General features: G+C 38.3%; 2 protein-coding genes across 2 annotated transcripts; both read right to left on the reverse strand.

Moving 5' to 3' along the window:
- Nucleotides 1–871: 871 nt before the first annotated feature.
- On the reverse strand, nucleotides 872–2,369 carry LOC131982016 (snRNA-activating protein complex subunit 1-like). Its single transcript, XM_059346570.1, has one exon. The coding sequence runs from the start codon at nucleotides 2,310–2,312 to the stop codon at nucleotides 1,230–1,232; it is 1,083 nt and encodes a 360-aa protein (XP_059202553.1). The 5' UTR covers nucleotides 2,313–2,369; the 3' UTR covers nucleotides 872–1,229.
- Nucleotides 2,370–5,029: 2,660 nt separating this feature from the next.
- Nucleotides 5,030–14,516, reverse strand: srp72 (signal recognition particle 72). Its single transcript, XM_059346765.1, has 19 exons — nucleotides 14,280–14,516; nucleotides 13,006–13,126; nucleotides 11,952–12,072; nucleotides 11,577–11,720; nucleotides 11,187–11,298; nucleotides 11,066–11,097; nucleotides 10,404–10,528; nucleotides 10,227–10,284; nucleotides 9,993–10,124; nucleotides 9,774–9,902; nucleotides 9,322–9,394; nucleotides 8,856–8,920; nucleotides 8,678–8,773; nucleotides 8,269–8,372; nucleotides 7,795–7,872; nucleotides 7,238–7,375; nucleotides 7,026–7,063; nucleotides 6,619–6,778; nucleotides 5,030–5,714 (listed from the first exon to the last, which is right to left on the reverse strand). Exons 1-19 carry the CDS (start codon nucleotides 14,377–14,379, stop codon nucleotides 5,534–5,536), a joined length of 2,007 nt encoding a protein of 668 aa, XP_059202748.1. The 5' UTR covers nucleotides 14,380–14,516; the 3' UTR covers nucleotides 5,030–5,533.
- Nucleotides 14,517–15,636: the final 1,120 nt, after the last annotated feature.

Raw genomic sequence — 15,636 nt, forward strand, 5'->3', positions numbered from 1 at the left:
TTATATCATTACATTATTATCATTAATGCATTAATGTAAGGGTAGGATTTTACTGTTGTAGTTGGTAGATGTGGAGCTAATTTTCTTGAAACTATTTTGTATTTGGCTGCAACTAATCTGATTATTTACTCTATAAATCAACTAATCGTTTGGTTTTTAAAAATTAACAAACCTCAAAATTATTGATTTTTTAAAATGAAAAACAAAAGCAGCAAATTATCACATCTGTGATGCTGGAACAATGAAATGTTTTGCATGACAAATTACTTATATAATAAAATTCATATTTAGTCAATCAGCTAACCGACTCATTGTTCCAACTGTACTTCATTAAAATTTTAGGGAGCTTAATTTATAGTTAAACATTTAATAAGGTTCATTTGTGTTGTGTGCAAGAAATACTAATTTGTAAAGCTGTCAATAAACTGTAGTTGTAATAACTGTTTAACAATAACAGTTTTCAGTGTGACTGTAAGTGTGCCGTGTGTGCAGCTTTCAGGTTAGAAATCAACAGTAGTCACAGAGAGTGTATGGAGTGTTAAATTAACATTAATTCACAGATTCACATATATCTGCAAAATATGTCATGTGTAGAGCAACAGTATTGCTTTAAGCTGTAATAATGATTCATATTCTTCATAGAAGTGGACGAAACAAGATCATTTCTTTCTGGTAGTTGAGTCAAATGACGCTCCCAACGCCCCTTTCATGTGAACGCGCACAGAGCCTGAAGAGGAAAGCCTGGGCTAAATAAGAAAGTTGATAACCACCTTTGTGATACCACTTATCCGTGACAACATTTGTTAGTCTTAGTGAAGCAAGACAACAACAAGACATCCTGGGTATGTTGAACTTGCTTTGTGGGCTCTGGTTAGAAAATCAGCAAAATGAACAAAATCAGTGGTTTTGGTTGGCGTTTTCTGTGCAGAAGCCAGATCTCTGAACAGGTGTGAAATAACCAGTTGATTCACCTGACAAAAGACAACACAGTCCAGATTGTGAAACCAAAACTTTCCCTACTCTGACAGGCAATTCAAATGAAAACAAGGTAAAACATTAATACATTTATTAACAACTTAAAGGTTTCCAGTTTAATAACAGATGCACAGTGAGTAAAAAAAATAGCAACATATATCCAAATGTTTGTGAACTTTTTTTTTTACATTTAAAACAGAAACAAAGTGCAGAACATCTTTATGGAGCTGAACGTCCTCCTCCCTCTCTTCCCATCATGGTTTGTAAGGTGGTGTCTGCAGGATCCTCTTCACCGGCACCCTGTCATGCTCAGGAGCACTCAGGAGCCAGGGCTGGAGCTGGCACTCCTCCCGTGTCACCCCGAGACTCTTCCAGGTCCGAGCCCGAAGTGAGGGAGGCCTCCTTCGCCGCACAGACGCAGACTCTCGGACATGCTCTGCCCCCGAGCTGGAGGAGTCCACTGCCTCGGGCTGTCGATGCCTCCTGGACTTGGACTGCTCCTGGAAGTTCCCGTAGCTCTTCTGCTTGATGGAGGACAGCAGTCTGGCCCTGCTGCTGCAGGACTCAGCCTCAGCTGCCTTATTCTCCTCATCCTCATCATCACCAGATTTCTGGTCTTTATCATCTGAGAAAGTCTTCTGCTGCCACATTAAGAACTCTGACATGCAGTCTTTAAGGCGAGGAGTGAAATCTTGATGGGTCATGTTGACTTGGCGGCTGACCTCCACCGTGGCCTCCTTTAGATTCTCATAGTGGCTCTGGATGTTTGTCAGCTCCTCCAGGACGTCTGCAGAGTACAAATCCAAGACCGCCGTGGTCCTCCCGATAAACTCTGCACACACAGTCTTCTTCTTTGGTTTCCTCTGCTTTTGATAGGAGAGAAAATGAGGCATGGCGGTGTAGTGTATGGCTCCGGTTGCAACAAGCTTTTGATATATGTAAACAACATCTAGGTGCCCAGAATCCTCAGAGTCCTTGACAAACTTCTGAATTTGAGGCCAGTCCTTTAGAGCGAATCTGATCTTCACAGGTGGGATGGCAGGCTGCGTGTGGTACAAAGCAAACATCAGATACAAGCCTCCTACCCGGATCTGGTAGCTGTATGGAGGTAGGAAGTACTTCACAGCTGTGCCCAGCGTAATCCTGCAGAATCTCTTCATTTCACTCATACCGATGATACCTATGAAGACATCTGAGAAGCACATCTCCCTCCAAATGGATGAAAACACCTCATACCGGACAGAGTCAGTTAGCTGGAAACGAGCCAGTATTTCCTCCACATCTTCTGTCAGTGGTTCATCGTAAATATCAACGTAAACAGGCTTCGCACGAGGCATCTTGTCCACAAAAGGAAAACCACAGATTAACGCTGAAGGCTTGTCTGAAGGAGGTCTGAGCAGATTCGAGGCAGGTGAGTCTCATAATTGGCAAATTACCTGAAAGCCACGCCTACAAGTGGAAGGAGCCAATCATAGTGAGGTCAGGTGGTGCGCGGCAATATTAAAGAGACAGTTGACTCCAAAATCAATCTCTTACCTGTAGTACTATTTATCAATCTAGATTGTTTTGGCCGGGAAATATGTTTTTTTCTTGTTTAGTTACTGCACAAAACTGCTCACAACAAGATCTGTGTATCATCTTGAATATCGTCACCCTGTTAAAATAATCGCCTAACTCATTTTTCCAAGTTTTGCAGGAAACACAAAATACTTCACCAAAAGTGTAACATATGACATTTATTGATCATTTCACTCAAAAAGGACGTAACAAAGGATGGCTATTGGCATAGTAATAACACTGTGTGTAAATTATGTAACTTAAGAGAAATAAATGACTTAGGCAATTTTTTGAACATGCCTTTGTGACTTAAGCAAGATATGGTAACACTTTATTTTGAAGGTGTCTACATAAGAGTCACACAAGCCTGTCAGAAACATGACATGACAAGTATCATGAGCATTAATGTTAATTCAAAGTGTCATTAATGTTCATGACACATCCCATGTCATGTTTATGACACACTCATGTCACTCTTATGTAGACACCTTCAAAATAAAGTGTTACCATATCTAGCTTAAGTCACAAAGGCATGTTCAAAAAATTGCCTAAGTCACATTTTATTTTGACTTAGGCATAATAAATACACTTAAGTCACACACTTGACATAGGCCATTATCTTAAAGGGGTAAAATCACATGATCTGATCAACCGAGGATGTAGGAGATTTTACCATAGGTGGCCGGTATCATGAGGAGATGATTTAGGCAAAAAAATGACATTTTTTTGCGCGATTATTTTAACAGTGTGACAATATGTTCTTTCTTATTTAGTTCCTGCAGAAATCTGCTCACAACAAGATCTGTGTATCATCTTGAATAATCAAGAGTTCCAGGTAGAAGGTTCAACAAACTCTGAGTCTGATTCTGAAATTCTGAGTCTTCCGGTTCTGGAAAAGCTGATCTGAGTTAGTTCAATCTATTTGGAGGAGGTGCACTTTGAGTTTCGTGCGTGAACCACTACTATAAAAAGGCATCATTAATGGTGCCACGATATTATGATTCACCATGACAACAGGTAAAACACATTGTTGAACTTTAAATCCTTACACGAACGTACGGTGAGTAAGAACACGTTTTTAGAAGAAAAAAAAGCAACACGGTTGCAGCTGCAAAGTAGAGAAAAGAATAAGATTTAATCAGAAGTATAATATTATAGATTATATATTTCAGAAAACCTGCTTTCTGGAACAGGCCCCAGATCATGATCCCAGAGCTGATTAAAGCTGTCAGCTAAATGTAGAGGAGTAAAATGTACAATATTTGCCTCGAAATGTAGTGGAGTAGAAGTATAAAGTTACATAAAATGTACATAAAAGTACCTCAAAATTGTACTTTAAGTCCAGTACTTGAGTAAATGTACATAGTTACTTTCCACCATTGCTACCTGCCTCTTCTAACTTATACATATCAGTTAAGAGTCCTCCTTCAGACACTGTATGAGGATTAAAGGGATAGTTTGTGCATTATTATACAAAACTTGGTACAATTATTGTCAATGCCCTCCTGAGGATAACCCTTTAAGGTTTTATTGATCGGCCCCTAGGTGGCACTGTGGTGGCAGTCTAATTTCATATTTGGTACTGTGGCCACACTATTACTTAAGGCAAAAAATCCATAGGGGTGGTATAGACTGGCCCCTGTAACGCACACACCCCGATGGCAACCTCTCATTGAAAAATAAAAACTCAGTCAACCAAATAGTAAAGTGGTCTAGCAGACTGACTGGTGAGCCACAGCTCAACGTGGAGACCTTGTACACAAAACAATTACAGCGCATTACTGGTTCAATTTTAAATGACAATTCCCATCCATTGCACACAGAGTTTCAGTAGGAAAGTGGTGGAAATTCAGGATGACAATAGATTATAAAATATTTCGCCAGGTGTCACTTGTATTTAACTTTTCATGAGTTTTGGGGTATGTTCAAGCAGTGAAAAATGCGATCATTTGGGAAGAACAAAAAAAAAAAAAAAATCAAAATACAATAGGGGCCTTGCAGGTCGTTGCCTGCTCGGGCCCTAAAAAGCGGCTAACCCTAAAATAAAAAGCCAAAAATACAATGATGAAGATAACACAGGGGTCTTGTTTCATTGTTAAGGGTTTTATTAAGACTTAACAAAAGGGGACACCTGTTTGGTCCTTAACCATGCATCAGAGAGAATTAAATTCAAGAATTTAAATTCTTTTTGCTTGAATTTAGACCAACACAGGGATTTAAAAATAAATATTCTTTAACATTGCATCTCTGCAGCTGATTGAAAGTGAAAGGGACAATTTAAGAAAAAGCAAAGAGCCAGAGTATGATATTCTAATACTCAGACCCAAGAAATATTAAAGGACAATTCTCCCAAAATACAACCTTAAGTTACTTTGCAAAAGCAGTTTGTTTTCTACGATTCCGACAATCAAAATTGATCTGTGTTTTTTTTAAGTAACAATATTTAGAAAAATGCAATACAGAGAGGACCATTAAAAGAACATATAAGGTCTTGATGTGTGGACGGACATTATTTTAATGATTTAACTGAAACACCATTATATAGTGGTTAGTTGGATCTACCAAACAATCTATTGTCACATTTTATTAAAGACATTTACAGATATTTGTGAACGCAGTGTGTCTGCAAATGTGAGTCATTTAAAAAAAAAAAGACATAATGAGGCTATATTTGTAGTTTTAAAGTTCAAAGTAATTTTACTTTGACCTCAGAAGGTCACAAGTAAAAACAGAAACATTTTAGGACATCCGTTTTGCAGAGCAACAGAAAGTACATTTCAGTGGAACTGTCCTTTAAATACCCTCTCTTCTGTACTTTTACCACCACAAATTAATAACAGAAGAGCAGAGGGGAGCTTTTGGTTTCACATTTTTAAACGAATGGCCAGAATAAAAGTAAAATTTAACGTGAAGCATAAAAAAGAGAAAAGCTTATGATTTCTTGGTGAGACATCAAAGAGTCCCGTGGCCCCGCTGCCTCGTGTGTCGCTTCCCTCTCTGACTACCAGCCTCCTTTGCCTCCCTTCTTCTTTTTCTGTGGTGCCTTCTTGCGTGTGGCCCCCGAGGCTGCAGGTTTCTGCTGTCGTGGGGGGACCACGTTGCTGGCGGGGGCTGTAGTTGAGCCGGATGCAGAGCCGGGTCTGGGGGAGGTAGGGGGGCTGGTGGCTGTCTTGCTGGCATCTCTGGAACAGAGGACGAGACAAAGATTGTGTCACTGATTGCCCACAAGGAAATATCTTTGTCATAAAACTTTTCCCCAAAAAACCTCTTACTAAATATGTTTACATGTGTGTATCTATATACCCCTGTTGTTTTTATTTTTATTTATTTATTTTTTTTTTAACACTCCTACAGGCAAATTCTTAGAATTTTGGAAAATATATTATATATTTCTACCACTTGTATCATATTTGTTCTGAATTGCTGTGTCTTATAATAAAAACAGAAGAATAATGCCCAAGATGACTTCTACTAGTTACTTATTTTGTCTAAAAATAAAAATTAAAAAAAGCTAATTATAAATATAATTAAATTTAAGAAGCTGAAAACAAAACAAGGTAATTTTGCTTGATAATTACTTTAAAGGTAACAATTATAAAAATTGGTTTAAATTAGTTGTCCATTCCCTATTTTTTAAGCCAATATATCTATATATTAAAAACAATATGATGCACCTCAAACAACATCCATTTTTTGGGGGGAAAAGGCCATATAATTGGTCTATATTTAGTATTTCCTTGTTAAAATTATGATTAAGGGTTGGTTTGAGGGCTGAGATAGGTTACATTATAATAATAAAATGAGCAGAATAGAAGCATATCTGACAGTCTTAACATATGGATTTCTACTTTGGCTGAGACTGAGAATGATTTTATTTTGGCATAAATAACACACAAGCTGTTTCTTCTGCACAGCAGCTGGACATCTTCACTTAGGATTTATTGGCAGAGAAACAAAAAGGACAACCTCTGGTGTTTTTCCTCCATTAGAGCAGTTGATTACTGGGTTTCAATTACAGGAAATTGCACCCAGACAACTCATCTTGCTGGTGATGTGCATATGCAAGCGATTCGGGAGTTTACTCACAGCTCGGCCGTTGCTCCTGCGGTCGCTCCCTGCGTGCCTTTTCCTATCTGCTCCTTCTTCTTTCCCTTCTTCTTGCCTCTGTAGTAGGAGCGCTCCCTCATGGGCAGCCACCTCTCAAGGTCAGGGTTTGCTTTGGGGTCATAGTTTTTGGGCAGTTTGCCTAAAATGAAACAAGAGGAAGAAAACATGAGGAATCACAAAAATGTAATGGATCGGTCATCGATAACTATCTGGATTAATATAATTTGAATTAATCTTGTATGAGAAATGAGCTTCATAATATGTTGTAATACCTCCAGGTGGCCCATAGAGGTCAATAACGTTTAGATTCAATTACACCCATCTTAAATATATAATATATTTAGAAAATATATAGATCACATACAGTATATGTATCAATAGCATACCTCTCTTCTTCTTCCTCTTCTTTTTGATCTCGCCTTGGCTGTAAAATAATACAGATATATTATTAGCATAACTGAGGTGAGCATGTAGCCATCTAATTTCATCCTTCCCACTCTGCTCAATACATTTTCAACAAACCAAAATATGAATGTAAACATAGATAATGTTGTGAACATGATGGAAGTCTATGTGGAAGATCGTAATGAGAGCTAACCTTTGTTCTTTGGGAAGGTTTTCTCCGGTGACCTTAGCAGCCTTTTTCCTGACATAAGTTGCTCCGTGGGAGTTCTCCAGCTCATCCACGTCCACATTGAAGGCCATTGTGTCTGCAGATGGCAGGTGCTTGCTGAGGCTGGAGAGGAATGCTAAGGACTTAACTATTTCCCATTGGTATTTTGAATATACATCTTCATTTCGCACCATTACAAAATTCATCTAATGTCTTTTTGCCATTGCAGGGTCAGCTTGACTCAACCACCAGAACATTTTTTTTTATCATTTGAAGGCAGCATAAAAATAGCATCCCAAATAAGCAATTACATTTCTAAAAAATGTCAAATGGTGGAAAATGACAATTATATTGTACCAAAGCCCATCAATCCAAAACAACAAAGACATTTATCATATTATAGGAAATATTCACATTTTAAATCCTAAAAATCACTAAATGTTTGGAGTTTCTGCTTCAGTAATGCCTGGAACTACAAATTTAGTAGCACAACAAACAAATTGTACAAAAAAAAGATCATTTCAGTAGGTAAAAAAGGATACGATTTGGCTTTATCCGTGTCCACCAGAGAATACGCCGAGATGAGTTGTGCCAGTGTGTGGATGTCGTTGGTGTTTTGTCTGTTTCAAGAAGAAAAAAAAGTTGGATTGTTGTAAAAAGAAGGAATTTCAACAACTGTTGCATTAAAAATAATAATCAACCCAAAGGAACATAGACTAACACACATGAATATAAACACTCACAGATGTGCTGCATAAATACATAAAAGAATAAATGCTTTGCCTTCACAATGAGTTTGTTTTTTCATTTTATAATGTGTAACTTTCCGCTCTATAAGCACCTTGTAATGATGTTTATCAATCTGCTTAAGAACTTGATTGACATGATTGATTAAACAACAAGCGGAAACAACAGATGTTAGATAACCTTTTAGGAGCACATCAAGCGTTTTTCTTCCCCTCTCGAACACTCCACACATGTTGAATCTGAAAGTGTTTTGCAGGGCTATAACTCACTTCCACAGCTGCTCCAGATCACTAATAGCTTCTTTTTTCCGTCCGTACTTCAGTTTGAAATTGGCAGCTTCTCGTACAAGCGCCAAGTGTGCAGCAGATCCTGGCTGTAGAGGAGAAAGAGCAGGCCCATTACACGGAGGGAGCATTCAGATAGCAGAAAGTAGTCCATGTGTCAACTTTGCCTTGTCAGCCGAAAGCCTCGACTAAAATTGGTGAGTGGCAACATTAATCTTCGTTCTGCAGATTACTTGTCAATCAAATACAGAAGGTTGTAGTGAAAGTGTTTTGTTCTATGAATTTTCTGTTGATACATTTTGAGGAAGACTCACGAGAGTCACAGAAGAATCAGTATTGTGTTAAATAAACCCACAACCGAGTGACAGATATTTGTAAAACATTGCACACAAACCTGTTCAGACTGGTAGTGCTCAATAGCTTGTTTGAAAACCTCAATAGCGCTGTCGATGTCTTCTTCATGGGAGTACATCGTTACCAAAGCTGAAATCTGAGGTGGTAAGGGCACAGTTTAGACAAATTATATGAGAGTTGACTGAACAGTTAGCAGGGGACTATAACCAGCCACTTACCATCCCTGATTTGTGCTTGAACTCTTCAATGGACCTTAGAACATCACAAGCTTTTGTTACGTGACCTGAGGACCGAAAAAAGATGCAAACAGAGTTATTACAACAAAAAGCAGCAAAAGTGACCATTAAAAATACCATAATGTCAACCGGTCAAACACATAATCACAAGAAACTAAGGCTTATTGCTGGAAAACCCTCTTGAAGCATTTAAAACAGTTTGAAAATGTCATTCTTTCATTAGGTGTGCTTTAGTCTTGTTTATGAATATTTAAGCACCCCAAAGATTAAAAACTGAACAAACATTTTAAACAATAAAATATGCTCTCATTTGACAAAATATATTTATGTGTTTATTACAAGAAGCTAAAATTGTTTCAACTGTTATCCTGTCGTAAGACAACAAAAGTAAGATAGTAGCGTCTGTCCTAACACCTCAAACTATAATCTGTGTAAAACATGCCAGTACCTTGTATTAAATAGAGTTGTGCCATTGTGAGTTTAATGCCAGATGCACTCTCAGGATGCTGGTCTGAGAATTGCTGGAAAACAAAAAAGAATAGTCAGTTAGCATGGTCTAAGAAAATAAAAAATAAAAAATGTATGAAGATCTTGCACATAGCCAAGCTTGTCTGGTGAAAACTGCCTAGCCCAGCTTCAAATATTAATATTCTTTTTTAGAGCAACACACATTGGGCAAAACAGTGACATTCTGTGAATGTGTGTGTTTAACTGTAAATCCATTTGCCGAGTGGTCAAAAGTGTCTGTCAATACTAGATGAATGCATTAGTGGGAATGTAACCTCAGCAAAGTTGGTGCTTTACTTCTAAATAACCAGAAAGAAAAGTAGGAGGATTTAGTTTAATTTTAGGATGTGAGCGAGACTGAAGACATCCAGCAAAAAGTGTTGTCATTTCTACCTGGAGCAGCTCGATGGCTCTGCTGTGCTGCTTCTCTCTGCACAGTTGAGCAACCTGGATGAGGACCGGCCGCGGGTGACCCGGATTCTGAGACTGAAGACTGGATGACAGTTTCCTGCACTGGTCAGCCTGTTGGCAGCAAACATTATCAGTAAGAATTCTGGAAAGCCAGCCTTTATGGTTAACCTCTTTATCTAAATCATGACAGACTTTAGCTACCTGGTTAGTGTACATGGCCAGGAGGGCTTTGTTGAAGTCGATGGCCTGCAGCTGCTTCTTCGCCAGCTTGTATTCAACACCTTCAGCGTTCGTCAGTTTCACCTTTTTCTTTGAGTCGAACACGTTTTGGTCCTACGAAAACAGGCAGAGCTTTCATCAAAACACATTTCATCCAGTTGGAATTTTGCTTTTGATAATTAAATATTTTAGTTGGAAAAATTGTAATACACCCACCTTGTTTATTGTAATGATATTGTTGGCAGTCACAGCAAGCAGCCCCACATCCGATGGCCTGCAAATTAAGAAAAGATTATGGAATATCCATTTGACATTTGCACAAGTACTAGACCAGCCCAAATCTTCCTCTGCTTTTGGGAGCAAATAAAATGTGATGAACTCTCTTGAACTCACTTGAGCTTGATGACCTGGTTGTAAAGCTGCAGAGCCTCGTCTGTCCGACCTTGTAACTGCATGATGTACGCCATCTGAGAATGGATGACGGCCAGCTCTGACTCAATGTCCTCCTCAGTCACATCCTGAAACAGACAAAGCAGCAATGACTGATTATCCTGGGAAAAGTAGAAATGCAACAACTGGGGTACATGGGGGGGGGGGGGGAACTACAAGCAGGTACATTGCTGTACATTTACTAAAAATTCACATCATAATAAATCATATTTTATCAGTTTCTAGTTTCTTATGTCAATATTTTCTTGTCGTCCATCGTCTACCTTGGTAACACACTCTACTTAAATCATATAGTACCTTTCATATGATTGAATAAAACCATTCTGCTATCTAGGGGGAAAACATCTCAAATAAAACTTCAGTTTCAAAAACTCGATCTTTGTCCACACCATTTCTAAGAATTTAACGTTGTGGCTACTGTTGAGAAAGATTTAACTAAAATACTTTATTCCCCTGATTAAAAAAAGTAAAAAGTAAAAGTATAATCTTTCATCACTTTCCATTCAGTGATTTTGTAAGACCAATTCACAAAAGCATAGGTGCATTCCAGGATGAAACCTGATGACAGACACATAATTGTTTTACAAAAACAAAGTAACACTCACAGAATCATCTGCCAAAGAGACTCTGCAAAGCTCTGTGAAAGAAAAACAATCAGTTAATGTCAAATCAAAGAATGGATGAAACAGCATGTTGACAGAGAAGGCAGAACAGAGCTGGACTGACCCTCTGCTTGTCGTAGTTTATTGAGGGCCTCTGTGAGTTGTCCATGGCCAATCAGGGCGCAGGCAGCATTGTAGCACAGCTCATATGTGGACTCGGGAAGACCTAAATCTTCCTGCAAATAAACAAAAACAAAAAAAACATCTTGAAAAACAAATACAATAACTGCAGAGTAATTTGCCACATACTTTGAAGTGGACTATGAGCTTTTCTTCAGATTTCTTTTAACTAGTATGAATACAAGCATCACTTTTAAAACTTTTGTGATCATTTTAAGTTGCTCTTCATCAAGACCAAACATTAAACCTTTTCTTGTTCAACAACAACAGAGAAGAAAAGCATATCAACAAACTACAATGGCGTCGACAGGCAAGACTTCTAAATGTTGCTTACCAACGGAACTTCTTCCCACTGACTCATAGAAGCCACCACAGCAGCAAGGTTGGTCTTCCTCTCCTCCTCGTACTCATCCTGAGAGTTCCTGATCAGGTCTGTGTAGACGGACTTGCAGTCATCGTACCGCTCTAGTCTGTACAACTGGACGATAAAAAAAGGGAGTCCCCAGAAGTATTTTAATAAAAAATGACAAGCTTCAGTGATTAAAATATTGCTGAAAGTAGACAGATACAAAAATAGTCATTATTCAACAGCCCCATAAACGAGGTGGTGGGTAGGAATATTGTTTTATTTCACCTTAAAAGTATATAGTCTACAAATTCATAGCACACAGCAGCAACATATCTTAAATTCATGTCTGAACAGCCTTACCACTTGACCATAGAGCTCCTTCAGCTTGTCCGTTTGTTCAGGAGCACTTTCAATGGTCTTCAGGGCGCTTTCGACTCTGTTAAGCCGGTACTCGCAGTATGCCTTCTCAAACACAACATCACTGAGAAACAAGAGAAATAAAAAAAATAATTTCAGTGGGGACACATGTAAGCACAGAATTTTTTAGTCATATAAATATGTGATAGGTGTAAAGCATGAAAGTAGAATAGCAAAAGTTGCATTCAGTTATAATATTGTTTAACTGTTTTGATAAAACCATCAAACAAATGACATGGTTATTATGATTATAATATAAGCTCTTATCTTTTGCTTACTATATTATTTATTTGCTTACTATATTTATTATTTTTCTGCAATTACTCTGCTATTTTTGTAGCTTCATGCCCAAAGGGAGAGGACCAGAAATGTCCAAACAGCAAAATGAAAATACTGTCAGAGGGCAGGGACTCTGCAGATACAGACAAGGTCTGACAGTGTTTTCACCTGTATTTGGAGCTGTCCACTTGTGTTTGAATCACTGTGGTCTAGATGTTACTGCAAAATTGGAACAGGGTCCTAGTGATGAGTGACAGGGATGAAAAAATCTGCATAGTATACCTTTAAAATGTCCTTTTTTGACTAGAATAACTTGCAGTACTTTTGCTCCTCAAGTATGGAATAATCTTGGGGTTTGCAAATACATCATGTTGTTTTAATGGCATTTTTGTTTGATTGTTTAAATGTGTGTATGGATGCTATCTTCCTGTCACCAAGTCAACCCTTATTTTAATATTGAGAAAATTGAAAAGTACATTAAACGACTATTATAAATACCATCTATGGGGGTGTAAATGTCAAATGTCTTTGTTATTTGGCTGTCCACCAGTCCAAAAACTCAGACATTTAAATGGCAAAGCACTTTAGCATTTTTTTGCTTGATAAAAACGATTAATATTTAATTAAAAAAACATTAATTTTTTGTTCGGGTTGATCAGGAAGAATATGCAAGAGTTATACACAAAGGAATAAATCACACAGTAAGTCATTTGTTTACCTGCCGAGCAACTTTGAGTGGGTGTTCATGACATTCAACGCCTCTTTGAAGCTGCCATTCTGAACAAGGCAAACTATTTTACAGTGGAGGGCCGTCACATCGTCCCTGTTTTCATGCAGAACTGGACAGGAGAGGACACAAACACGACACATTTAAGAAACAGGGCACAACTTCACTCACATATCGTCACACTGTTAAAATAATCGCCTAAGTCACTTTTTTTTTCTCTTTTTGCCTAAATCATCTCCTCATGACCTCGGCCACCTATGGTAAAATCGCCTACATCCACAGTTGATCAGATGATGAGATTTTACCCCTTTAAGATCATCACTTCTTCTGACAATTTGCCACGTTCATGGGGATCAGATAAGAACCCAGCAAAGAAGAGTTATAGGGAGATTGTTTAGTTATCGTTGACACTAATATTGGTAACACTTTACTCTAAGGTGTCTACATAAGATTGACATGAGCATGTCAAAAACATGACATGGGATGTGTCATGAAGATAAATGACACTGACGTAACATTAATGCTCATGATACTGTTCATGTCATGTTTCTGACAGGCTTGTGTGACTTATGTAGACACCTTCAAAATAAAGTGTTTCTACATCTTGCTTAAGTCACAAAAGCATGTTCAAAATATTGCCTAAGCCTAAGTTACATAATTAACACACAGTCTTATTACTATGCCAATAGCCATCCTTTGTTACATACTTTTTGAGTGAAATGATCAATAAATGTAATATGTTACTCTTTTGGTGAAGTTTTTAGTGTTTCCTGCAAAACTTGAAAAAAGAGTTAGGCGATTATTTTAACAGGGTGACGATAATATACTACTTACTGAAAACAGGACTATTGAAAGAGGAATAAATAGTCACTGAACGTCTCTAACGGGTTGGAGACAGCTGACTGGAAGCTGGTTAGCTTCCGACCATAAGTTAGCTTTAAGGCTAGGGACACGTCACTAATCAGGAGAGGACGGTGCACTTCAGGAGCAAAATATTATTTTAATACTTTACATAAAACGTATATAAACACACTGGCTCTGTAGCTACGACACTTAAGAATACAGCTATGAATAAATGGTTTGTACACAAAGCTAACGTAGTGTTTTAGAGTACTATCATGTAGCAGCCCAGCTGCCGTTAGCTTAGCCACATGCTAACAGCTGGTCATGCAGCTGTCGATAGCTTAGCAATGGGCTGTTTGTTTACAGTCTAACGGCAGCTCCGGTGCCGTTTAAGAGTAATAATCACAGACGTGAACACCTACTTTTAGTCAGAGCTTTCAGGGCTCTTGTAAAGTCTCCATTCTGCCCGCAGCGGTTTACTTCGGTCCATAGCGAAGCCACCGAGACCCCTCCGCTCGCCATCTTCGCTGAATGGGCTCACCAAGTCGGCGGAAGTAGAAAGTTTACACATCCGGGTTAACAAGAACTGTATTTATTCATTTAGAAAATATAATATGATACAAAAATATATAAACTAAAGATGTGTGATAAAGCACCGTGTTTTTCAAACTGTTTATGAAAAGTCGATTTTTTTGGAGATAAACGCTAGCTGTATGGTTTCTCTATATTTCTCACTAAGCAGTGACGCAGGCAAGTGATGCCTTCACAGCCTCCCTGTAAAGATCCGCATCAGGTGCTGCAGCAGTTAGTGACACTGAAGACCGTTAGAAATAATCTGTTATTCTGTCTCTGTGCATGGGGGTCAGTATCTAATTGACTAGGTCCGTGCCTGCGTAATTCACTAACTGTGCGTGGGCCATCTCTCTATGCATTTATAGATTAATCATGTGAGGCTTTTGATACAATGATCGTGTACTATATTGTTTTAAAACTATGATTACTCTAGATACATTTATTTTATCTGCCTAAACTTTCTGTGTCCTATTTAGAGTAAGATTCTATAATCACAAAAATATATTTTACATTTTATATCTTATGTGAACATTGCAAAATCTGTGTCCCCACTATCATCTCTGCAAGTCATAACAAGGCAGGAGGGTGTGTCTCAAAAGTTGTTCCAGGTCATGTCACGGACTGGGTGTGCTGAAGCAGAAAGATAACTGTCTTCTCTGCTTTGTGACATGACGTGTCCACAATATTTTTTCAAACTGACGAATCAACGGTCCTTCTGGAGAGTTCAACCCACAGACTGGTCAAAAGAGCTGGCTCTGTGGTTGGAGCCAGGTTGGGCACACTGGAGGAGGTGGTGGAGAGATGACCTGTCAAGATGTTCGAGGCCATCCTGAAATACCAGGATCATCCGCTACTAAAAACCTTTATGGACCAAAAAAACCCAGCAGTGGACGGCTCCTCTCTCTCTGTTGCAGGACGGAGAGATTCAAAAGATCCTTCGCTCTTACAACCATCAGGCTGTCTCATTCTAAGAGAGCTAGCAGACTAACTGAATTTCCCCATGGGGAAAAATAAAGTAATTTTGATTTGATTCCAACATAGGAGCAAGACACTTCTTGTGTAGTCATTTTGAGACTCCTTACAATTGCTTTGAGTCTTTTCTTTGAAGTAATTTTGTGTCTTTTTGTAAATCTTTTGCATCTCTTTATGTTTTTTGTTTTAATTTAAGTGTGAATGCAGTTATTTTTTAAATATATATTTATTTTT

Source organism: Centropristis striata, chromosome 12 (genome assembly GCF_030273125.1).
Source record: "Centropristis striata isolate RG_2023a ecotype Rhode Island chromosome 12, C.striata_1.0, whole genome shotgun sequence".
In the NCBI taxonomy this organism is placed as follows: domain Eukaryota; kingdom Metazoa; phylum Chordata; class Actinopteri; order Perciformes; family Serranidae; genus Centropristis; species Centropristis striata.